The sequence below is a fragment of the Triturus cristatus genome, chromosome 7 (assembly GCF_964204655.1).
Source record: "Triturus cristatus chromosome 7, aTriCri1.1, whole genome shotgun sequence".
NCBI lineage: Eukaryota > Metazoa > Chordata > Amphibia > Caudata > Salamandridae > Triturus > Triturus cristatus.
The window spans coordinates 1,616,459,125-1,616,485,015 of NC_140590.1; the positions used below are offsets into that span (position 1 = coordinate 1,616,459,125).

The 25,891-nt window shown below is 47.4% G+C and overlaps 1 protein-coding gene across 2 annotated transcripts in view; it reads right to left on the minus strand.

Annotated features, from left to right (window-relative positions):
- Positions 1–25,460, minus strand: part of HM13 (histocompatibility minor 13) — a 62,825-nt gene extending 37,365 nt beyond the window's left edge. The window contains exon 1 of one of the 2 annotated variants that reach the window (XM_085619537.1): positions 25,080–25,460. In XM_085619537.1, the coding sequence (XP_085475663.1) occupies positions 25,080–25,262 (183 nt within the window). In that variant the 5' untranslated portion in view covers positions 25,263–25,460. The remainder of the gene's footprint in view (positions 1–25,079) is intronic. The other variant, XM_085619538.1, reaches the window with a different exon arrangement.
- Between the last annotated feature and the right edge of the window lie 431 nt (positions 25,461–25,891).

Here is a 25,891-nt window from a genome sequence, read left to right on the forward strand (position 1 = left end):
GAAGGAGAGAGGGTCTGCAAAAAGAAACAGAAACCAGTAAAATAAACATATGGCTTGGAAGCACCCCGCTTGAGCAGTGGCATGTCTCGCTGTTGCGGTTTGATTAGCTAGTAATGGGGAGGAGCGGGTGAGAGAGGCGGAGGAAAGCCTGCCATGCGAAGGAGCGGGTGAGAGAGGGGGAGGAAAGCCTGCCAGTTGTGCGCGTGCATGACATCGCGAAAGCAAGCTGGAGGCCTGAAAAAGCCACTAGGTTAGCACTTCCAAAACCCGCTTACTAAAACTCTCGCCAGAGCAGCGCTAAAGCGCGGACTCAGGCGAGACCTAAAAACGGAATAAACACCAACAGTAAAGCAATCAACAGAACGCGATATAAGAAATGCAAGCACAACGGAACCAAAACAATATGTATCAGCTAAATTACGGGACTGAGTCGGCCATACTAACTGGTGAGGTTGACTTCTCGTGGTTTGTGGCTACTTCCCCCACATGCCCTCCTCCTCCTCATCCCGGCTGATTTCCTCCATAGAAGTCCCATAAGCCGGACGCCCCTTCACGTGGAAGAGTGGAATCGTACGCACCGGCGCCCATTGCCCTCAATGAGCCAATTACGGGACTCAGTCGGCCGCACAAACGGGTAAGTTTCAACTCCCGCGGTTCGTACTTACATCCTCACATCCCCTTCCCCTCCTCATCCTGGCTGCTTCCCTCCCCAGATGTCCTATTCTCCGGACGCTACTTCATCGCCTTCCAGGAGTCTATCCCTTCTTGTCCATGCATGGACAGACCGAGCACTCGTTCACGGTAAAACGTTTTGCCGCTTCACTCAGCACCTACTGAGCCTTCTGTTTGCCTGTCACAAACCACTCCACCACGTTGTGTCAGCCACCTTGCGCTATGTGTCTTCCTCACTAGCCTTCACCTGGCTCAATTTTACTCTAGCTTAGAATGCATCCTGTCACTGCACAGTAACTTGAATAAAAACTTGAATTGAATTTTTTTTTTTACCACTGGCCCCACCATGTTCCTGATACGTTGTTACTGCATGTACTTTTTGGACATTGCCTTTAAACGCGCATTCGCCTCATTAGAATTGCTAGTTCCCTCTGACATAACCTGTATATTCTGACCTAGGTGCACTGTTTACAAATTAAGTCATACTGTTCTTATGTCTCTACGGAAATTTAATTTTCTCCTTCTTTCCTCTCCCGTTCCTTCCAATATTCTTACAGGCATCATGCTCTCAGGCTTGTTATTGATTAGTCCTGATGATGATCTAGATATTATGTAATAGATCGAAACGTCGTCGACTTGTTGCAGCAGCATGCATGTTAAAGAACGAGTTAAAAGTTGTGCATGTCTGTTTTCCTACCAAATAGCTTGCCCCCCCACCTCTTGATCGGCGTAAAAGCTTGGTTGTTTAGCCTGAAAAACCCTTTATATATGTGATTGTTTTTTGTATGTTCTATATGTTTTGTCTGTTGAAGGACACAGGACTGTGTCCCACTCTATTCGTTTTGCTCTATAGTCAATTCATTACGTTGAACATTAAATTTACTTGTCCGGCTGGACATTTCTAAGTAATATAGTACTGATTCTGGTCTATATTTATTTTCCTTATACTAAATGATTTTGAAGGACCATTTGTTTTTTGAAATAGTATATACCCTAGGTCCTTCTTACCTAACGGGTTCCCCTTGTTTACAAGTAATCTAAACTATATAGATCACGGCAAGTCATCTGCTCCCAATGCCTCTTTACCTCTCTCTCTCCCTCACCACAATAGGTATAGAGTACAACCGTCTCCTCCATCACACCTCACATCCTCAAAAAGCATACACTTGGTTTGCCACCTTGAAACAGGAGCACAAATGTTTGTCTGCACACCGTTCACGCCACTGACTAACGCCAATGATGCTGTGCCATGCCCCAGGTCAGGAACCGACACTGTACCAAGACAGACAGCCCTGCATCACACAACACTGTGGGGCGTTTACAGAATATTGTCCATAATAGTGTTCATCTGTGTAGTCCTAATATTGTTTCAGGTGATACAACACAGCATCACATAAACGTTGCCAGTTTATACGTTAGTGTGTGGCCAATACTGTGCTGGACCAGAGCACAAGCATCAAGCAGTGGCTGTGAAATGTTATGGGAAATTGTCGATCATTCCATTTTGTCGTTTGGGTCGAATATTGTGCCTGGTCATAAAACAAAGCATTACAAAATAACAGTGGAATATTTAAAGAACAATCATAACGAATATTGTGTGCGCTATACAACACTCATCGAGCAATGGCTGCGAAACGTTTAATGACGAATATATATATATATATATATATATATATATATATATATATATATATATATATCTCTCAAGACAACTCGCAATACAACTCCCTTTAGGGAATCACGGGCGCAGACCTCTTAAAGTGCCAAACAATTTTATTTATTTATTTCCCCATCGATATCAAGACGCGTTTCGGCCGTCCAAGCGGCCTTGATCACCTGGCCACGCGCTTGGGCAAACCCATTTTTAAAGTGCAAGTGCTTGTAAATTTTCAATAAACATAGAAGACATACTTAGTGTCAGTAAATACATTACGCTAATCCAAAATCATTTTAGCAAATGCATAGACTGTGTTACATTGTAACTAGAGATTCAAAGCCCAAATGCCAATAATTAGAGAAAAAATATATTTCGCATACATCTCTTTCCTAGGTGTCAATTGACAGTATGTCGTATGTCATATTATTTTGAAAGTGCTCACCATGCTATGATAAAAAACATCATGTAAATAAATTTCTTACTCCCACAGTAGTCCAACTCTAAGTTCAAATAAATAATCTACTAAAGTGCATTAATGCGACAGTACTAAATGGACATAAAGTGACTGGTGCTACTTGGTGCAAAAAAGGCAATCATACTACACAGTAGTCCAACTCTACGTTCAAAATACATGTGAGAAAGGGTTATATATACCCAGAGGATCTTAATAATTATTAACGGTGTGCTGTATATGCCTTAGTTTTTTTTTGTTTAATTTGGTTGCACACTCAGGTGTGCCGACAACACCTCTTGGTAGTAGGTGTTTTGGGCAATTCGAGCACCCGTGTATAGATATTTTAAAAGAAAGAACAAAAATTCTTTATACACTATAAGTCTTATGATTTATGAGACAACTGTTTACTTAGTGAAGGTGCGGACATTTCCCTTTACAGGGAACACTACTACCTGTCCTGTTTGTGTTAAACTCATGAGGGGATGGTATGATAGTGGAATTGCCCTCCCCAATATAAAACAGTACTACTGGGCGTCACAACTCATGGCCATAAACCAATGGCTTCATGTGCCGCAAGATGAGCCAGCATTCTGCATGGACAGACACCTCCTTGATAACGAAGGAATTCTGGGGACATTATACAATAAATCACGACACCCGACACTTACGGGCCCAACAGCACATACGATCCGAATATGGTTTGAGGCACAACACACGATGGGCTGGGAGGGTGTGATAACATAGGCTACGCCATTATGGGACACCCGACGCCTAGACAAACTGAGAAATACAAATGGTTTCAGACAGTGGAACCAGATAGGTATCGCGAAGGTCGGGGATATCTGGAAGAAAGGAGAGGTTATCCCATTTGCCAACTGCAGAAAACATACGGGTTGGCACAGACAGAGACCTTTAGATACACGCAGATCAGACATGCGCTCCAGGGAGCACTCCCGCAGGGCACACAGCTATCAGAGGCCTCGCCTCTGGAGGACAGACTCCTCACAGACCATCTGAGTAAGAAAGTCATCTCCCTGATATACCAGAAACTAATAAACAATCAGCCAGATCCCATGGTAGCCCTTAAGGAACGATGGGAGAGAGAACTGGGAACGTTGGACGAAGCAGATTGGCAGGAGGCGCTGGCACCCCCCAGGTAGGTAGCGATCCCCTCAAAACTAAGACTAGTACAACTGAAAGTTCTACACCGAATGTATTACAAACGGACGCTTCTTCATAAACTGGGCACTACCGACACACCGCTTTGCCTGAGGCAGTGTGGCCTACCTGGCACATTTCTACACACCAGCTGGGAATGTCCAAAAATCACGTTCTATTGGGAGGCGGTCATGCACACGATTTCAAAGGTCACGGGGGTAGAAGTTCCGCCTGAACCAGAACGATGTCTAATCAATATCTGGAGACCAACAGACCTTAACCACGCGACTCAGGACTGGGTAACACTTGGTATGGCACTGGCAAAGCGGAATATAGCTCGCAACTAGGGATCATGACAGACTCCTACCCAGCGAAGTTGGTGTCATGACATGGACAATGCTATGGTAACAGAATAAGCAGTTTATGTACATAGGGGATGCCCCAAAAAATGGACTCTGTGTGGGGGTAAATGGAATACCTTCCGTGGAAATATATGCGAGCCCCCACAAGAGGACATACTATCAGATGTTAGTGGCTAATGGAGACTACGGTGGAAAGACTACGTGTTGTACGACAAACCTGCATATTCGTATACCTTGTATATAAACAAACAAATATTATGGATACATATAAGAGAATAAGAAACTATATACATGTATGGAACACTTATGTATGCTGTCTGTCAATATGTAACCATGTACCAATTGAAATTTACTGTAAAATAATAATACAAATAAAAAGTTACAAATACAAAAATGCTTCCAAAATATAGGTATTTTGCAGGCTGTATGTAGTGCAGTGGTTTATGTTTTTTACCCCTCTTTAAAAGCACATTTCACAGCTTAGCTGGTAGCTAGGTCCTTTACAACACCTCTCAAAAAGAATACATGTGTGTTACCAGGCAGCTTCAAGTTATTAATCAATTAAAGCCAATGCCAGGTTCCCAGCTCCCTTCACATATGCAGATTGACCAGTTGTGCACATTTACATTTCTTTCAGTCAGCAATACCCGGGCAAAAAGGCCACTTTAGCTGTCTGCCACTCCCTTGGTTTCGCAGCATAAGAGACACCCTGCCTTATACTTCAGTCGAAGCACTTCAGCTGTAGAAATGGACGGTCTGGAACGGTTGACTTTTGACAAAAAGCAGGGGGACTGTTTTCCTAAAGTGTGCCCCTCAGATCCATCCCACTTCCACCACTGACTAGGGCTGTGATAATTTGTGAATTTGGCTCGTAAGCTATACCATCGTTATTCTAACATGCACCACAAATGTACTAGTGCATGTGTTACAACTGTAGCACTGACAACACAATGAATGCAATATTGTGAGCACCTGCGGTGTAAACACACCTGTGTTGCTGCTCCACCCGTCCACTGAACTATGACAGGATGCATTGTTTTTTGATAGTGAATGAAACACCTGTGTTGCTGCTCCACCCGTCCCCCGAACTATGGCAGGGTGCACTGCGAATATTTGTGCAGCAGTATTGGGGCCACACGTCTGTGCAATGAGCACACACACATTCCAAAACTTCACAAATGAGCACCCTGTAAGCGGACATGCAGGTGGTAAAATACAAAGAGGACACACAAGAACACCACCCAGCTGTGGGTGCTACCCTGCTTTGTCACAAACTAAATATGTCTTCTGTCGGTCGCTGCCAGCATTTCCGACGAGGAGTCTTACAGGGCAACTTTGCAACGAGTAAAACACATTCCATCTAGAAGGTAACTGCACGACCCCCTGGGAGTGGGCATATCATGGCGTGGGTACCACGAGTACACACCGCCACCCTTTGCAGCAAACCCCACAGCCAATCTGTCAACAAACCCCAGGTGCTTGCAACTCACAACTATCACAAACACCCCGTATCAGTTGTTGTTCAATCACTTCCTCATTTAAATTTTTGTCCTCTATGATGCATCTGGCCTACAACTCCCAGAGTGCAGTGTTTTGATAAATTAAATCCCGGAATGGAATATGGAGCTCCAGTTCACCTGGACTCTTCAAGTAACTCTATATGTACTCCGGAATGTTCTGCGGTTGTATTTTGTCCGGAGGGGCCATTTAATGCTCATACCTTGATCGAGAAGACGAGTGCCATGAAGCCCAGAGAGCAAAAGCAGTTGATAAAGATAGCGCAGAAGAGGGACCAGACAATGAAGTCCTTGGGGGTGGGTTCGGGTAACGGAACAGGGTTTGTGTCTTTCAGCAGCCTCCAGTATCCCTAGTTTCAGGGTTGCTGCACCACAGGCTCCAGGGCATGTGCCATGCTGTCCCGGGGCAGAGCAAAACACTAGGCTTGACGGGTGGGAGACACGAGGGAAGAACGCGGCAGAGGCAGGGCAGTGGTGAGGGCACAAGAGGGAATAAAAAACAAGCCAACACGAATAAGGGTATATATGACGACCCGTTCAAAAGTATATACGATAAATTCACTATCAGCAAATGCCGTGCAACATGTTTTCATGCCGCTGGCAGACACACAGAAAGACAGGCTATACAGATAAGAAGCGGTTGACAAAGGCAGCAAGCGCGACCACGAAAGTGAAAGCGACCGCACTAATTAGAAACATGATCCACAACAGATGGCACATTGCGCGCCACTGCTTGCTCCTGCAAGGTGGATGCCGTGGGAGTAAACATTTTCAGAAAAGGTGGAACATGCACCCGCCTTTGGCCAATTGCGTGCTTTCATTTTTGAAAGCCACACGCAAAGGCAAATAGAATGTGACAACCACACGCACAAGCTTTCAAAAAGTCTGGAGTGATTCCAAGAGGCCCTCTCCTAGAGAAGCACGCTGCGCTAGGCTCAACCTAAAAAGAAGAATTGATGGACGGAATGCTGAACAATGTCAAGTATTCAACCCCAAATTGGAGTGGCATAGTGAGCAAAAGAAAAATGGATTAAATCCAGATCTCTTGACTGGGGGCGAGTGGTTGAAAAGGTTCAGCACTCTGTCCATCATCTTGTGTTTGATTATTCAACAAGGCACCAAGCAGTAACCGAGCAATGTTAAAAGAATAAGGCCATGTAAGAAACTGTATTATTATTGCCCACTTAGAGAATAACAAACCTGCTCATTATGAACCCTCAAAGTCACTAAAGTAACCTTAGCTCAAACCCCTGGTTTCTATGGCAGAGTAGACAGGCTTATCTGTTTGATGAGTAAATATGCAGTACCAAAACAGAAATGACGTCAAATTGCAAAACAATAAAAAAAAAAACCCAAACAGAATAAGAATTCTTTTCAAACTAAAATAGTAAAATGTAGTATACAAACTGACAAAAATCAAATATGGGCAACAAGAGAAATGTTTTTTTTTTTTTTTTTTTTTTTAGGAAAGCACCAAAAAGAGCAAGGTACCAATTATATATTATGGTCGCTGTATACCAGGACCTATGTGAAATTTCAGGATGACTGCGATGAAGCGCAAGTCAAATACATCAACCAGGTTAGGTCCAGTGAAAGATTTTACCTTCTAATTTCAGTCTTTATGTCCCAATCAACCACAGGACTACACTTCTAAAGCCATCAAGCACATCAGGGGAAGCATTTACAGACTCACAGGCAGAGGCCAGGAACTAGGCCCAGTTCCCAATGGTCAGATGAGTACTTCCAGTAAGAGGCCTCATAGCTTTTTTTCTCCCTGTAGCCCCTCAGCAGGTCAACCAACTGATCCTCGGAGCCCATTTCTTTGTCCTGGGAACAAGATAGAGCAGGGCCAGTCCTTCAGGGGCCCAGTCTGCTTCTGATCTTCTGCCAATCCAGGAAGTGTTCTTCAGTGGGTGCCTGGAAAGTGTTTGCAGGAAACGTGGGACGAAAAGGGATGTTTACACCATACTCAGTAGCAGCAACTCGTTCTGCCAGTGGTCATGACAATGGCGGCCTTACCACCTAAGTAAATCTAGGTCTTAGTTGTAGAGTAGAGGTTCTGAAGTATAATTTGAAGACCATGCTGAGTATTCTTTTATTATTTACAAATAAGTGTAGATTGCTTTTATTAACTTCTACAAAGCAGTCATGCTGAAGTATGAGCCAGAGGCTGTCACCAGTCTCAAAGTATTTATTGATGACTTCGTTCAAGCTGAACCAACATTTACTGTGACCATGCTAGCTGGTGATTTTAATTTTAATTTTTGTTATTCATGCCCAAAGTATAATGACCTAGACTCCGAGCACTCATTTGTTAACCCGTTGCATTTTAAACATACTCACCAAGAATTTTTGTCTCTCTTTGCTCATCCTCAGTTTTTTCAGAATTTAAAGTATTAAGGCACAACCCGAGTGATCATAATCCCCTGACGGCTGCTTTTCACTGGGAATTTTAAAAAATCCATTGGAGAAGTATCTTTACCTAGAGAGAAAAACATTCTGATTTATCAAGGACGAAGGGTGAGGTGGGCCTCTATCTTTCCCTCAATTTTTGTACAAAATTTGGTTTACACTTGTCGAGCTGATTTTTATTCCGGTTTGTCTGACGAAGAGTCGGTCAGGGTATCACAAAGTCCTTTCTAAACATTAGCAGGCTCATGAAAATAGCGCTCTGTAGAGCAGGTGCACTCCTTTTTATCTGTGAAGCAAGATGGTTTGATGGACGCTGCTACAAAGCACATAAGGATCTTTGGAACCTTTTGCATGTGACACCCAGGTGCCAGGACAAGATAAAAAGAGCTAAGGCTGCATATAGATTGGCCTGTAAGGATCGTAAAGCCCAGCTCAAAGAGGAGGCCTGGGACAAGTTACCAACCACTAGCTTGCAGCGAGACAGTACCGCCTTTTGGAGAGTGGTTAACTGTCCTCTTTTTAGCAATGATCATCTCTCTAACCAGACGTGTACTCTCACATCACAAGCCTGGGCTGATCACTTTAAGGCCATCTATAGCTCTATAGTTGAGGATGGGGAATTGAAGGATACAAGGAGTAATCAGCAAATTGTTTTCCAACTATCTGGAGGTCATAGCAGCTATTTCTCGACTATCATCAAACAAAGCACCGGGTCTGACCGGGTGCCAGGGGATCTTTTGAAAACTGATATAGACTTGTGGGCTCCCTTGCGAACGATGCATTTAAACCCAGTAGTCAACAGACTTCTTCCACTAGCTTGGTCTCAATCAATAATAGTCCCTGTTTTTAAAAAGAGCAACAGCTCAGACCCAGCTTGTTTCAGGCCCATTTCTCTGATTGACTCAGAGGTGAAAATTGTTGGTCAGATCCTACTAGACCGTCTTTCAGACTGAGCGGAGGAGAGAGGCTTTTTCTTCGACCTACAGCATGGGTATAGGCCAGGAAGGGGTACTATCAAGTAAAATCTGAACCTTTACGAACTGATTTGTAAGTACACTAAGGTCAAGAAAGGGGCAATCCATTTGGCCTTCATGGACCTTAGCTCTGCCTTCGACAGTGTCAACTGTTTCAAACTATGGTCCATGATGGCTCAGATAGGAGTGGACTCTGCATTAATTAATTTTCTGTATGATTTGCACAAAGATCTCTCTACTAGTGTCAGTTCTGGCCCTAACAGGGAATGCACTGAGCACTTTAAACTGCAGCGTGGGGTCGTGGGGTTTATCAAGGCTGTATTTTAGCACCACTTATTTTTTTTAATAACCAAATACAACAATCTTTGTGGGTGTGGATGTCCCCGTTCTATACCAGCCCTGCTTAACGCAGATGACAGTTTTAATTGTTCGAACAGCCAAGGGTTTACAAAAGCTTCTTAACCTTTTTATTGATTTTGTGTACAGCCTTGACCTTTCTACCAACTTTTCGAAATCACATGTAACTAAGTTTGGTCCGTCCAATATGAAAACTATTAAATTTGTAGTAGACGGACACCACGTCAGTCAGTTAGATAAGTTCAGATATTTAGGGATCCAGTTGGACTCTAGTCTAAACTGGTACCCACTTATAACTCAGAATGCGATGTCCTTCAATAGAGCCAAGTTTAGCATTCACGATTTCTCACGGTGGCTTGGGTGCACCCACATTAAATCGGTCTTGATAATTTTCAGGGCTAAGTGCGTCCTACTAGCGAGTTATGGCAGTGGAATATTGGGCTATGGCCCGGTCGCCCCGATTCATGTAGCAGAAAATAATTTTAAGGGACCTCTTGGTAGTCCCACAAAGTGTACCATATGAAATCGTCCACGAAGAACTGGCATCAGGTTACATTATCGACCAGATCCGACTTACCCCTTAAACTTTCTGATCCTGTGGCTGGCTGATAGCTCCCATAATATGATGTCTTTAGGGAGGCCCGAGTTATATGCTAATCCCAGAAGCATAGTTCACTCTGATCACAAATGGGTTGCAGTGGCACTTATGGGCAAGATGGCAGCGGAACGTGAGGACAATATTGAAACTCTCAGTCCGACATGCGATCTTAGTGAAAACTGTTAGTTATTTAGAACCCTATTTGACTAGGAACATGACACACAATCAGCGATGCTTACTGATTTTTTCTAGGTTGAATCCATTTCCGCATTTAGCTTTTTTTAAATCATACACGTTTTAAGGATTCGGAATTGCCCCTATGTGACTGTGACAATGTCTCAGTCAATGATACATTACACATTGTTATGATCTGTTCGAAAAATAATACCCTACTGTTGGAAACGCCCACTCCCACTCCGCAGGGTGGTGGTGGACTCCCCGAACACACTGTGGTAGCTTGGCTCGAGTGGTCAGGAAACAGGCGCAGTGCTAAGCATACAATATACCCATACAATAACCATGCGTGCATCCGTTCCAAAAACGACTCTACACCGTAAAAATTATGAAAATATTCTTTCTTTATCTTTTTCTCTTAGTTGCTGATTGGAAAAATAAATAGGTCAATCACAATATACAAGTTTCAATTAGTGCAGGTCAAATAAATATTGGCTGTTTGATGAAATAAATAGGGGTGATCATAAATAACAGGGCATAAATACAAGTGCAATATATACAGACAATTAAATACTTTGAGGCAATAAATACTGCACCAATAAATATTGTACACCAACAAGTCCTGTGGACCTATAAATATAGTGCAGCAATAAATAGATAAAAATTCAATAAATACAGTATCCCCAATAAATAATTACAAGTATACAGCACCCCTCATATAATCAGATGACACTTCACTTCTTAAGGGCTGATTTGGCCCAGGCACAGCTTGTAGGGTTGTGGAAGGCTTGAGGGGGGAGGCTACTCCCTGGCTGGGACAAGGCTGAGGCCTAAACTGAGGTAGATCAAAGGGGGGAAATACCAATGCCCTGGCTTTCCTTCTCCACACAACCTCTCTAGGTTAGTCCCAGTTCACCCCAGGCACAGTCAGGTTGGTTTCAGCACCTCCCTAGCCCCTTAGAGCAGTCTCTCAGGTCTCCACAGGGCCTTAGGCGCCCTCTACTCCACTTACTGCCCTTTTTCTGATGTTCCGACGCCGCTGGAGTCGTGTCGACGCCGTGAGGCGGTTCCGGTTCGGTCTCGGCGGCCTCGGCACAATGTCAGTTCTTTGACGACGCCGGCAGGCGGTTCCGGTCCGATGTCGGTGGCCTCGGTTCGATCTCGACCTCCGATTCGACGGCGTCAGGCAGTCTCTTCACGATGTCGACTTCGGGCGGCTCCGGTCCGATGGCGCTCTCGGCTCCGATGACGTCGGCCGGCCTGGCCTCGATGTCGACTTCCGGCGACTCCGGGGTGCGATCCTCACCCCCGACCTCCGGTGCTCCTCCTCACAGGTTCCGGGCGACTCCGGAGTGCGATCCTCACTCCCGACCTCCGGTGCTCCTCTACCTCGGTCTCCGACGACTCCGGAGGGCGGACTTCACTCCTCCGATGACGCCGCTCGCTCGACCTCGGTTCACTTCCTCCTCGACCTCTGGTATTCCTCTCGACCCCCGTCGGCGCCCTCTCACGACCTCAGGCGGCTCCGGGTACGACGTCTGCTACTTCAGTCAGCGCCGCTTCTCCACCTCGGGCTCCAGGTCTTCAGGCTATTAGACGCCGGACTCCAGGGAAACCAGTTCTCAGGTCAGAATCTTGCTGTTTTCTTGGTTCTAAGGCCTGTTCCTGCTGTCCAGGTCCTTAGGATGGTTTTCTTCTGTCTTCTTCCCACACAGGGCTATAGGCTGGGATCCATCAGTAGGGACAAGTATCAAGGGTGGGTTTATGGACCCCACTCCAGGCACAAGTTTCCACCCCTGCTGCTTCACTCCTTCCTCCTTCACTGTTGTGCTCCTCTCTCTTCACCAGTCAGGTGCCAACTGCCAGCTCCAACTGCCAACTGCCTCTCTTGTCCTCCCAACATTCTAAACCGCCTCCAACGGTCACAGGGTTCTGGAAGCTCCTGGAATGTTCTGGAAGGTGCTGGTAGGTTCCAGTGGATGCTGGTGATGTCACAGGTGGCCACCATTTTGTGCTCCAGGCCCTCAGACAGAAGTTTCAGGGGTAGCTAAAATGGCTCCCTGAATCTGCAGCAACACGAAAAAGTCTGGTGGTTCCCAAAAAGGAAAAATTCAAACAGGGTTTGAGGCAAAAGTGGGACAAAATAAATAATGATGAGGAGGGACCACCCAAAGGGCTGACAGGTCTAACACGCGTCCCCCCCAGCTGAAAGTGGGGAGAGCTACCCAATCCCTTGGGAGTTCTCATCACTAAGGCGGAAATACCTTGAGAGACCGTCTGCATTGGCGTGGTCCACTCCAGGCCGATGTTCCACCTGAAAGTCCATCCCCTGTAGGGAAATAGACCACCTCAACAACTTGGGATTCTCCCCCTTCATTTGCATCAGCCAACGAAGGGGTCTGTGGTCGGTCTGAACTAGGAAGTGCGAGCCAAACAGGTATGGCCGCAACTTCTTCAGAGCCCATACCACTGCAAAGGCTTCACGCTCTATTGCACTCCACTTCTGTTCCCTGGGAAGTAGTCTCCGGGATAGGAAGACCACGGGTTGATCCAGACCCTCTTCGTTGAGTTGCGATAACACTGCCCCAATGCCATGTTCTGATGCATCTGTCTGGACAATGAACTTCTTGGAAAAGTCTGGGGCCCTTAAGACCGGGGCCTCGCACATGGCTTTCTTCAATCTCTCAAAGGCTTGCTGACAAGCCTCCGTCCAGACTACCCGTCGAGGTTGTTTCTTGGACGTGAGCTCCGTGAGAGGGGCTACGATGGTACCGTACCCCTTCACGAAGCGGCGATAGTATCCCGTGAGGCCCAAAAATGCTCGGACCTCAGTCTGTGTCTTGGGGGGTTCCCAGGCCATGATGGCCTCGATCTTCGCCTGGAGGGGTTGCACCGTTCCCCTACCCACCAAGTGTCCAAGGTACACTACCGACCCCTGCCCGATCTGGCACTTGCTGGCCTTGATCGTCAATCCAGCTTGTCTCAGGGCCTGGAGAACAGCTTGCAGGTGACGCAAGTGATCCTCCCAGCTGTTACTGAAGACGGCTATGTCATCCAGATAAGCAGCAGAGAAACTCTCCATTCCGGTGAGGATCTGGTTTACCAGGCGCTGAAACGTGGCAGGTGCGTTCTTGAGCCCAAAGGGCATCACACAGAACTGGTAGTGGCCATTGGGCGTGGAGAAGGCTGACCTTTCCCTTGCTCCATCAGTCAAAGAGATCTGCCAGTACCCTGAAGTAAGGTCAAAGGTACTTAGATATTGGGCAGCTCCCAGCCGGTCAATCAATTCATCCGCCCTAGGGATCGGATGAGCATCAGTTTTTGTCACTGAATTCAGTCCCCGGTAGTCCACACAGAACCTCAGTTCTGGTTGGGCACCCGGTGGTGCAGCTTTCGGTACTAACACCACCGGACTGGACCAGGGGCTGCTAGAAGGTTCAATCACTCCTAGCTCCAGCATCTTAGTGACTTCACTATGAATGCTGGCCTTCACCTTGTCTGACATCCGGTAGATCTTGGACTTCACAGGTGGGCTGTCTCCTGTGTCCACGTCATGGACGCACAGGTGAGTCCTACCCGGGACAAGGGAGAACAACGAAGAGTACTGCCCCAGGACCTGGCGACAGTCCTCCTGCTGTTCAGGAGTTAGAGATGGGGAGAGAATCACTCCCTCCACCGACCCATCCTTTTCTTGAGACGCAAACAGATCAGGGAGAGGCTCGCTTTCCACGTCCTCTCCTCCGTCAGTCACCATCATCAAGATGACTTCGGGCCTCTCGTGGTGGGGTTTGAGGCGGTTGGCATGCAGCACCCGCAGGGGCTGACGAGGGGTCTTCAGGTCCACCAAGTAGGTAGCCTTTCCCTTCTTCTCCAACACCTCAAAGGGTCCTGACCAGCGATCCTGGAGGGCACTAAGCTCTCCGGGTTCGATCACCCACACCTTCTGGCCAGGCTCCAACTCCACCGGGTGAGCGTTGTGGTCATACCACGCCTTCATTACTGCTTGGCTGGCTTCCAAGTTGTCAGAAGCTTGCTTCCACAACTTAGCCATTTGGCTCCGGAAGGCCAGCATGTAGCTCACCACATCCTGGGGGAGCTTTCTGGGAGTTCTTTCCCATCCGTCTCTCACCAGGTTAAGAGGTCCACGTACAGGGTGCCCATACAGAAGCTCGAAGGGGCTGAAGCCCACTCCCTTCTGTGGCACTTCCCTGTAGGAAAAAAGTAAACAGGGTAGGAGGACGTCCCATTTCCTCCGCAGGCTTTCAGGCAGACTTCTGATCATGCCTTTTAAGGTTTTGTTAAACCTCTCCACCAGACCATTGGTCTGGGGGTGGTAAGGAGTCGTGAACCGGTAGGTCACTCCACACTCCTTCCACATTGCCCGCATATATGCTGACATGAAGTTGGTCCCCCTGTCGGACACAACTTCCTTGGGAAAACCCACTCGGGTAAAGATTCCCATCAGGGCCCTAGCCACAACAGGTGCTGTTATGGTCCTCAGAGGTATTGCCTCTGGGTACCGTGTGGCATGATCCACCAGAACCAGGATAAACCTGTGACCAGCTGTAGTTGGTGGATCTAATGGACCCACAATGTCGATGCCCACCCTTTCAAAGGGGGTGCTAACGACAGGAAGTGGTTCCAGGGGAGCTTTCAGCTTCACCCCTGTTTTCCCACTGGCTTGGCAAGACACACATGTCCGGCAGTAGGTATCGGACGACACTTTCATCTGAGGCCAATAAAAGTGTGGGACAAGACGGGCGAAGGTCTTGTCTTGCCCCAGGTGTCCTGCCATTGGTATCTCGTGAGCCAACTCTAAAAGGAAGGCTCGATAACGTTGAGGAACTACCAAGGCTCGTGACGATCCATGTAGGGGTGCCTTGGGTTCACTGTAGAGGAGGCCATCCTCCCAGTAAACACTGTAGTTCCCTTCAACGTTCCCTGCTGCCTGGGCTTCGGCCTGTCGCCTCAGCCCCTCAAGGGTAGGGCACTCCCTCTGGCCCTGGCAGAATTCCTCCCTGGACGGGCCTCCCTCCACGTGCCACTCGGCCGGGATGGGTAAGTCCTCCAGGTTGGTAACGTCCCCCTCCGCAGACTCCTGGCCCACCACCTCCGGTGGCCTATCCGTCCTACGGGGTGGAGACGCCGAGGCAGGCTCCTCCTGTCCTCGGTTCTTCCCTTGACTGGCAGCTGGCTGGGCCTTTGTTCCAGGCTCCAGCCGGAATGAACTCCCTCTTCGGGTAGTCTCGGACCTTGTGCTAACACAGGCCCAGTCAGGTGTACCCAGCATCTCGGTGTGAGTCCGGTATTCCACCTCCTTCCAAGCGTTGTGCTCCATGTCATTGCCCAGCAGACAATCGACTGGCACGGCAGGGCTTACGGCAACTCGAAGTGAACCTGCAACCCCCCCCCATTCAAAGGGAACCTCGGCCACGGGATAGTGACCTGTTCTGCCGTCAGCCATCGCGGCTGGGTGGAGTACATCGGGAATTACCTGCTCTGGAGACACCAGCTGGCTACGCACCATAGTCATACTGGCTCCTGTGTCTCTCAGAGCCTCCCCTCTTTGGCCGTTGATGGTGATCCACTGCCCATACTTTGCGGTATTTGCGGGCACCTGGATCTTGGGAACCATCTCCCGTTCTCCCAGGGACACTAAAGTGACACCCGCCCACTCCCTTCCCTTAGTTAAGGGCATCTCCTCCCCGAGCACTACACTAGCTACTCCGGGGGGCTTTCCTCCAGTGGGAGGGGGTGATCGTTTCTGACACTTCGGATCTCCTTTATAGTGTCCAACGCCACCGCACTCGTAGCAATGGACAACCCTTGGCTGCTGACTCTGGCCAGGATTAGGGTTTCTGGGTGGGTTAGCCTTAGAGGTGAATCCTGTTCCCTTCCCTTGGAAGTTATTTTGGGGGCCTTTGGAGAACTCCTTTTTCTTTTCCCCTCCCTCTTTCTTCTGGGGGGCGCCCTGTCCGGCCTTTTGAGTATCCCCTCCAGTCCCCCTTGTGGACACCCGGGTACTAGCCCAAATGTCCGCCTCCTCAGCAAGCTTCCGGGGGCTGGTCAGCTTGCTATCCACCAGGTGTTGCCGCAGTTCAGGGAAACATTTCTCGAGTAGGTGTTCCTTCAGTACTAGGTCAAACAGCTCCTCGTAGTTCCTTACTTCACTGCCCTGAATCCAACCTTCCAGTGCCCTCTTTGCATAGTCCAGGAAGTCCACCCAATTCTGTGTGCCCAGCTTGTGACTACCCCTGAACTTCTGTCTGTACTTTTCAGGTGTTAGTCCAAACTTTCTGATGAGCGCCAGTTTCATGGTGGGGTAGTGGGTCTGCTCATCCTCTTCGAGGGCCAATAAAGCATCCCTACCAGCTGGAGGCATGTACTTATACAATCCCCCTCCCCAGTACTTCACTGGAACCCCATGGGCCCTCAACGAGACCTCATAGGCTGCTAGCCACTTGGCGATGTCGTCACCCGCCCCATAGCTAGCTACTATGTCCTTTGGCAGGTAAGGTTTGGGTTCCCTGGTGGACTCTTGGATTTGGCTGCCACCATTAGGAACAGTTGGTGCTCCAATTCTTAGGATCTGAAGCTCTATCTCTTTCAGTCTTATCTCATGAGCCATCCTCTCTTTCTCCGTCTCATGAGCCAACCTCTGTTCCTCCTTCTCCTTCTCCAGCTTTGCTAAATCCCATGTGAGCTGTCTTTTCTCTCTCCGATCTGCTAACTCCACGCTGGATAAGCCCCCACTAGAGACAGTGCTGCCCTTCCTAGAAAGTGTCCTGGGCCCTGCTGACAGGTTCCCCACCTCAGGTTGGTACATCTCAGCCCCCTCGGGGTTAGGCTCTCCATCCCGGTCTTCCTCCTCAGCCTTGCTTTCTCGGCGTGCCTCCCCCCAAGCCCTTAAGCTGGTTTGGAGTGCACCCTTCTTTGCTCCTGGGGGACAGTACACCCCCTCCCGCTGGCAAAACTCCCCGAGTTGGGCCACAGTGTACGTTTCTAAATCTTCCAGTACAAACTCCATCTTGCCCACTCAGGTTAGAGGTCAGGTTTTGTGCAGTAACAATGCAGGGGGGTACCTTTAGTAATACCTCCTCCCACCACCAGAGTAAATTTGGAAAAAACAAAAACCCACAATTTGGAAGGCCGCTGTGAGAAAACTCCCGGTGCAGGCCTATGGACTACCCACAGTTATTGTTGAGTATATGTAGGCACAGCTCTATCCCACCACTGAACACCAATTTATGTTGGAAACGCCCACTCCCACTCCGCAGGGTGGTGGTGGACTCCCCGAACACACTGTGGTAGCTTGGCTCGAGTGGTCAGGAAACAGGCGCAGTGCTAAGCATACAATATACCCATACAATAACCATGCGTGCATCCGTTCCAAAAACGACTCTACACCGTAAAAATTATGAAAATATTCTTTCTTTATCTTTTTCTCTTAGTTGCTGATTGGAAAAATAAATAAGTCAATCACAATATACAAGTTTCAATTAGTGCAGGTCAAATAAATATTGGCTGTTTGATGAAATAAATAGGGGTGATCATAAATAACAGGGCATAAATACAAGTGCAATATATACAGACAATTAAATACTTTGAGGCAATAAATACTGCACCAATAAATATTGTACACCAACAAGTCCTGTGGACCTATAAATATAGTGCAGCAATAAATAGATAAAAATTCAATAAATACAGTATCCCCAATAAATAATTACAAGTATACAGCACCCCTCATATAATCAGATGACACTTCACTTCTTAAGGGCTGATTTGGCCCAGGCACAGCTTGTAGGGTTGTGGAAGGCTTGAGGGGGGAGGCTACTCCCTGGCTGGGACAAGGCTGAGGCCTAAACTGAGGTAGATCAAAGGGGGGAAATACCAATGCCCTGGCTTTCCTTCTCCACACAACCTCTCTAGGTTAGTCCCAGTTCACCCCAGGCACAGTCAGGTTGGTTTCAGCACCTCCCTAGCCCCTTAGAGCAGTCTCTCAGGTCTCCACAGGGCCTTAGGCGCCCTCTACTCCACTTACTGCCCTTTTTCTGATGTTCCGACGCCGCTGGAGTCGTGTCGACGCCGTGAGGCGGTTCCGGTTCGGTCTCGGCGGCCTCGGCACAATGTCAGTTCTTTGACGACGCCGGCAGGCGGTTCCGGTCCGATGTCGGTGGCCTCGGTTCGATCTCGACCTCCGATTCGACGGCGTCAGGCAGTCTCTTCACGATGTCGACTTCGGGCGGCTCCGGTCCGATGGCGCTCTCGGCTCCGATGACGTCGGCCGGCCTGGCCTCGATGTCGACTTCCGGCGACTCCGGGGTGCGATCCTCACCCCCGACCTCCGGTGCTCCTCCTCACAGGTTCCGGGCGACTCCGGAGTGCGATCCTCACTCCCGACCTCCGGTGCTCCTCTACCTCGGTCTCCGACGACTCCGGAGGGCGGACTTCACTCCTCCGATGACGCCGCTCGCTCGACCTCGGTTCACTTCCTCCTCGACCTCTGGTATTCCTCTCGACCCCCGTCGGCGCCCTCTCACGACCTCAGGCGGCTCCGGGTACGACGTCTGCTACTTCAGTCAGCGCCGCTTCTCCACCTCGGGCTCCAGGTCTTCAGGCTACTCGACGCCGGACTCCAGGGAAACCAGTTCTCAGGTCAGAATCTTGCTGTTTTCTTGGTTCTAAGGCCTGTTCCTGCTGTCCAGGTCCTTAGGATGGTTTTCTTCTGTCTTCTTCCCACACAGGGCTATAGGCTGGGATCCATCAGTAGGGACAAGTATCAAGGGTGGGTTTATGGACCCCACTCCAGGCACAAGTTTCCACCCCTGCTGCTTCACTCCTTCCTCCTTCACTGTTGTGCTCCTCTCTCTTCACCAGTCAGGTGCCAACTGCCAGCTCCAACTGCCAACTGCCTCTCTTGTCCTCCCAACATTCTAAACCGCCTCCAACGGTCACAGGGTTCTGGAAGCTCCTGGAATGTTCTGGAAGGTGCTGGTAGGTTCCAGTGGATGCTGGTGATGTCACAGGTGGCCACCATTTTGTGCTCCAGGCCCTCAGACAGAAGTTTCAGGGGTAGCTAAAATGGCTCCCTGAATCTGCAGCAACACGAAAAAGTCTGGTGGTTCCCAAAAAGGAAAAATTCAAACAGGGTTTGAGGCAAAAGTGGGACAAAATAAATAATGATGAGGAGGGACCACCCAAAGGGCTGACAGGTCTAACAGGGAGGTAGTAGAAAGATTAAGGATTCGGAATTGCCCCTATGTGACTGTGACAATGTCTCAGTCAATGATACATTACACATTGTTATGATCTGTTCGAAAAATAATACCCTACGATATAAGTTTTTGCTACCAATTTTAAAATCAATGAATTTTACTCAAGTCAGGCCAGCTTTACTGTATTTACAGTTTTTAAATTCACCCACATTTAGTTTTCTTTCTTGTATGTTATCTTTCAGGGATTCTAAAGCAAATGTGAATATGTGGATGTCAATTTTTTTTCTTTTTAACTGATTTGTCTTTTATGATTTTATTTCTAAAATAGAATAAAGATTGTGACGGACTGACTGGGGTGCCTGAAGGACACAAGCTCATGGGTAGTGGCGACTCCTGAGCACTCCCTAACCAATAAGGTAAAAGGTCCCAGAGCCAACCCTAGCCACTTTTTCAGTTGTTCCTGTTTGCATTACTGCAAATAGGCTCAAAATACCATGTGCCAATGCATTTTCAAGATGGCAAAAGCCTTCGGCCACACTAAACTTGGGCTCTAAGGGTTGGATGTGTGTGGGAGTTTTGTAGGGAAATAATCAATGCCCTCAAGCATCTAACACTAAAAAACAGTTTGAAGCAGGCACTATACCCAAAACAAACCCAGAGAAAGCTGCCAGACAGGCTATACAGAAGAATTGTCTTAGCATCCCGTTCTCTCCTTTTTAGGTCTCGCTGGCTATCGCGTAAGCGATCGCTCAGCGAGACTTTAGTAAAGGGGCTCCCAAAAGTGCTCCTAAAAGCGGATTGCATGGCGTGCACGCGCACAATCACGTGCATCGTGCCGCCATGCAATCCGCTTTTGTGAAGCGCTTCAGCCCACTGGCGACGGGCGTGCGGTTACGCGCACAATGACGAGCAGAGGCGCCATATGGCTTTCCTCTCTCGTCATGGTGCGCGCACATCGCACACCACTCGCCAGCCAGCCTGCTTTCTCTTTTGCGCCTCAATGCTCCTCCCCCTCCCCCACCACAGAGCGCGTCTCGCGGCCCCTTCCTGTATGCGAGGCTCGCCGGGGCCGCGCTTGTTGTTATTATTTATAGTATGCTTATGATCTGCACTCTGGAACTTCGCTTTGGGTGAGTGTTTCAGGCAACGGCTCTGTGGCAGTTGTTGCGTGTCTCTCATGGAGGAGATTGCTGTCCTGTGGGCTCCTTTTAATTTGGAGAATAAACTTTATTCTTGATCCAACGCTTTGTGCATAAAGTTTTCTTTCAACAGTCTGCCTCACGCATCTTTAATATTTTTATCGTTTTGCCTCTCGCGCTTGGATGGTGTTTCATGCTTTCATTAGCATGTGTGTGAAAACACATTGTAATGTTTTTCCGGGCCGCACACGCCCTCCATCCTGCGGGAGCTCTCCACCAGCTCCGGAACAGCTGCTGACCGGCCACGCCAAAGCAGGCGGCTCTGGGTTTGCACACATTTCACCCCAACACCATGAGGCTAGGGCGTTTAAAACGTATGACGTGCAGGTTTGTTTTCAAAGGTTTAACAGTGAAGCTCACAACAGACAACCATAGATAATACAATCGAAGGCTGGGCGATTACAGAGACGCTGCAGGGGGCTGGACCCCACCTTTGAAGCAGGGATCAACGACGGGAGAAGAGACAACAACAGCAAGTTAGTAAATAAACAAAACAATGTGGCACAAAGAACGGCTCACACCGGGAATGCAGAAAACTCAATTGCAAAGCTTTATGCTGATGGTTTTAAGAGGGCCAGACCCGCTCTTCTCCCCTTATTATCATTGGGGGTGGGGTTGTGAGAATTGTATTTGTCTGGAGCTCTGTGACTGCTCTTAGAAGACGGCTCTGTTTAGTGTTTAGGTGCTACACAGTAAGACCTCCTTTGCACACACTAGTGTCACTCACAGCCTCGTACAATTCTAGGGTTTGAAAGTTACTAGAACCTGAAGATTTTGGAACACTTTACTGGACTACAATTACATTACACATGACATGTATTAATTTTTGTAGGCACAGGGAGATTAATTGACTTGCCCAGAATCAAAGTATGTTGAGCCGGCGCCGAGACTCGAACCTCATTCGCAAGCTCCAAAGTAGGCAGCTTTGGCCGTTATACCACATCCTCTCCCCGATATTCAGACAGGCTTTTTGCACAAACTGCGATTTTACAAAGTCTTGCACAATCTGATTGCTCCCTCCCCAACATATCGCTTCTTGTCTTTTATTCGGTCTGGTCTTCCTTCCCCAAGCATTCTGGTATTTGTAGTGTTTAATGTGCTCCGTGTACTGCCGGCCAAATTGGCCCGCCGGAAATAGCCATTCGAAAAGCCTCGAGCTAGTTAGCAATTATAATTTGAAATCATGTTGTTGAAGTTTTCATGTACACAATTCATGCTTTTTGGCAATCGTCAGAGAGGAGAATTGCTATCTTTTTGGAGGAAGGATCCCAGTATGTTGTGCCCAGTGGTCAAAGTGGGAAACAACAAGCATTGGCATAGCCAGTAGGTCTCGCCTTATAAGTATTTAGTTATGCAGCACAATATCCTTCGTGCAACAACATCAACTGTTGCATGGCTAAACACTTATAAGGTCCCAAAGGCGAGACCTATTGGCTATGCCAATGCTTGTTTAGTGTGCCTTAAGTGTTGCATGTGGCTTAACAGATCTGTCAAGCAGGATTTGACAGCGTGGTGACACGTGATGCCTACAGCCCTACTCTGAATATTTTGTGAAGTTCAGGAGTCACCTGTGCCCATTCTGGGTAGCCTATTGTTAGTTGCGGGGAGGGGGTTGGGGGGGGCGCATTCCACATGTCATTCAAGGCTGGGAGCTGCAGATTCTTATGCTTATTAGCAACCTAACAGGCCAGAGAGGTAAAGGGTAACTTTACTAAACTTACTTTTCCTTAACATGCATTAAAAATCAGACTACAAGATTTTGATTTTTTTAATAACAATAAAAAATAGTGATCCCATTATTTTCTTGCTGGTCCCATTCCCGAGATACCATATTAGTATCTGTCCTTTGCTTTTCGCCAAGAGGACAGCTAAGCCTTCTTCTGGGAAGGTAGCCTTTTTTGGCCTGGTCAATGTAGGAATATGGTAGCATTGATCTTCTACGCGTCCTATTTTTAAATACCATGAACCCTACCTTGCAGGCTACCAGGCTTACAGAAGCTGGACTACATTTAAAAGGGCATTTTTACCTGTCAAAATGGTTATTTAAACAGGCTGCACTGCAGGTTATACACTCCAGCAGCCAGGCTACAAAAGATAGGACTGAAGCCATGTTTCTACAGCTACTATAGTGGATGGCACAACAAGTGCTGCCCTCCCCAAACAGAATTTAACTTCCAGGTCCTAGATACACTTTCTACACCATATACTGGGGGTTTACAGGCAAGTTAAATGTGCCAATTAGGAATGAGCCAATTTAACTATGTTTTAAGGGGGAGCAATTGCATTCCACTTCTGGTTAGCAGGGGTAAAGTGCGCAGAGTTCTAAAGCCAGCACAAATATAGGTTCCAGCAAAAGAATAAAAATCTGGAGTGACTATATAGAAAAGGCAGATTTCCTACCGGCTTATAACATTGTTCTAGAGTTAATTGAGGAATAGTATTGTGTCTAGTTAGGCAACATAACAAAGCAATAACTGAAATATTTGTAGAATATTGTTTAGCCTATTATTATGCAAGGCCAAAAAACACACATCAAGCAATGACGGAAATGTAAACATAACATTGCTCAAGACTAATTTATGCATGCTATGGAATAAAGTCATCGACATTTTACAAAGCAATGCCTGTACTTTTTATCCAGTAGACACAGAGGTTTTCTATAGCAGCATATGCTTCTTTTCCAATACAATGACACTTATAGGCCTAGGGACACCACAAATAAGTCCAGCATATACCAGAACCAAAAATCAACAAAAGGTATCGCTCAGTTCATTTCAAAAGGAAACTTTAAAAAAAAATCTTGTAAGTGTGTAGATGAGTGGCCTGCTCCCATGCGAATATTAACAAATAATGTAAATAGTATTCTTGTATTTACATTTTTACACTACTACAGAACATCCTATTGTTTATACAAACATCTCTGAGTTCAGCAGAAGAAAAATACATTTGTGCTGAAAACAGGTGGGGAGCGGGGTAGATGTATTTCTCCTAGGTACTTGTTATACACTAAATAACTGAAGAAGAAAAGTTTCAAAGACTTAAGGGACATTCACTAATTTGAAGGATCTACGACTAGAAGCGCTGTACTCCTTTCGTCGGGTAAATATTAAGTGCCAATGAATTATAACCACTATTGAGTCATTCATTTTAATGGTTGATAGTACAAAACATAAATGGATGCAGAATCCAACACTCACCTCCACGTGGTAAATCATAACCTAAGTTATAGCCCCACCTCTGCCTTTCTAAAACTAAGAACTAAGCCACATCAGGGGTGTGTTTTTGTGAGGGGTTAAAACACTTAAGGTCAATACAACGCTATAAACACACTCCAAATGTCTATTTGCACAAGTACATTAAAATCAGTGCTCAGTCTTAACCGGTTCGTCCACATTTCCTTGCCAAATGGAGACATCATCAGATCCAAAACAGTGGAGTTACAGACCTGTTAGTGAATGTGGTTACAAAAAGGACGTGCTGGTGTAAAGTGACTATTGGCGTTACATTACATCTCACACCAAGAGAGACATCATCAGCAACGTTTTAGAATGCATGTTGCTGGCGAATGTTAGAGGTGCAAGACTGGGTAAAGGAAACTGTTTTTCCCATCGCTGGGAGACCCCTTTAAGGTCTTTTCTTGACAGAACTTCAGATCAAAACCACAGAAAAAGCATTGGGGGGATAGGCAAATTGACCAGCTTTCAAAAGGCCAGTAAAATATGACATTTGCTCGATGTTTTTTTGCAGATGGCTTTAGCAACAAAAAGGAGCAAAAAGCACCACAATTCTGAGACATATGCTGCCCACATTGGCGCCTCAGTCAAGTCTACTAAATTTTCAAATACGCTTCTTTGCCACTCTCTCTGGCCAGTCTCTAAATCTCGCTTCTCTGGCCCGCGTGTATCCGCCACTTACTCTTTATTTCAAGAATGAACCCTTTCCTTCAATACATTAACCTTATGAGTCGCCATAAGCCCAATTACACTTGTAAAACGTTGTGGGTACTGTCCGATTCAATCCACACACCATTCCTCTCGTAACCACACAGTTTTCCCCCTAACCTCTCTCTCCTTTGGCTAATATATTTTCATCCTTCCCATCAAGTCCCGCCGACTACATTATGGCTGGCCTTCCGTCCATGGCCCTTAATTCATCCTTGATTCTCTAGGTCCGTCCTCGTCTCTCGGACTCTGCCCACTGTTTCTTTCTTTGTTTCTCCAACTGGTCCTAACATCCCAATCCTTGGACTGCTCCTTCATTTATATCCTGCACACACATGGCCGGTCCACTAGTTTCTTCCACCTACACCATAACCCTCTAAGCTCCATACCTTGCTCTTGGCGCAGGTCACGCTCCGCAGGGCTCCGTAGAAGATGGGCAGCAGCGCCATGATCATCAGGCTCCCGTAGGCCAGCGCCGTCCCCTCGGGGGAGGCCGGCAGCCGGGCAGATGCGTTGGAAGCTGTGGGGTCCGAGTCGTTGATCAGCGACGGGGGAGGCTCTACCTCTGCCATGGCTGGAGGTTCGGGGAGCTGCGGGGTTCAGAGAGGGAGATGGGAAGGTGCAGCGCCGAGGCTGCGTGGAGCTCTGCAGAAGGGCTCCGGAGAGGGAAGAGACTGCTCTTTCAAGCTCCGCTGCTTTTTGGTACCGGTAAGGCCACGTTACCTAAACAACTAGGAAATGACGTCCCTCCCGGATGAAGCACTGCGCATGCTCCACTTTGTCCTTAGCAACGGGTGGCGACGAAGGGCGGGCCCGGTATCTAAGGAAGTGTATGTACACATCAGAAACAAAATTCATGCTGCAAGTCAGCCTTACTCCACTCTTGAAATGAATCCGGTAAACGTGCTGAACCTCAATGATAGACTGTACAGAAAAACCTTCATTTATTTTAGAGACCACAAGAAGTTTCGAAATAGAGACTGGCATTAACAGGTTGAACTAGCCTTCTCGCTCGCACCAGGTTGAATGACACACCTGTTCTCAGCGGGTGAGGAGCAAAGAAACATCTTTGCTAGTAAGGAACATCTGGACATTTTCCTCGGCACTAAAGTTAAATTGAAGCGTTTATTCTTCCAAATTGCACCTTTTAAAGCCCTATATTTCAATTCTAATGGTAAATTCTGCATGCAGTTTCAACTTT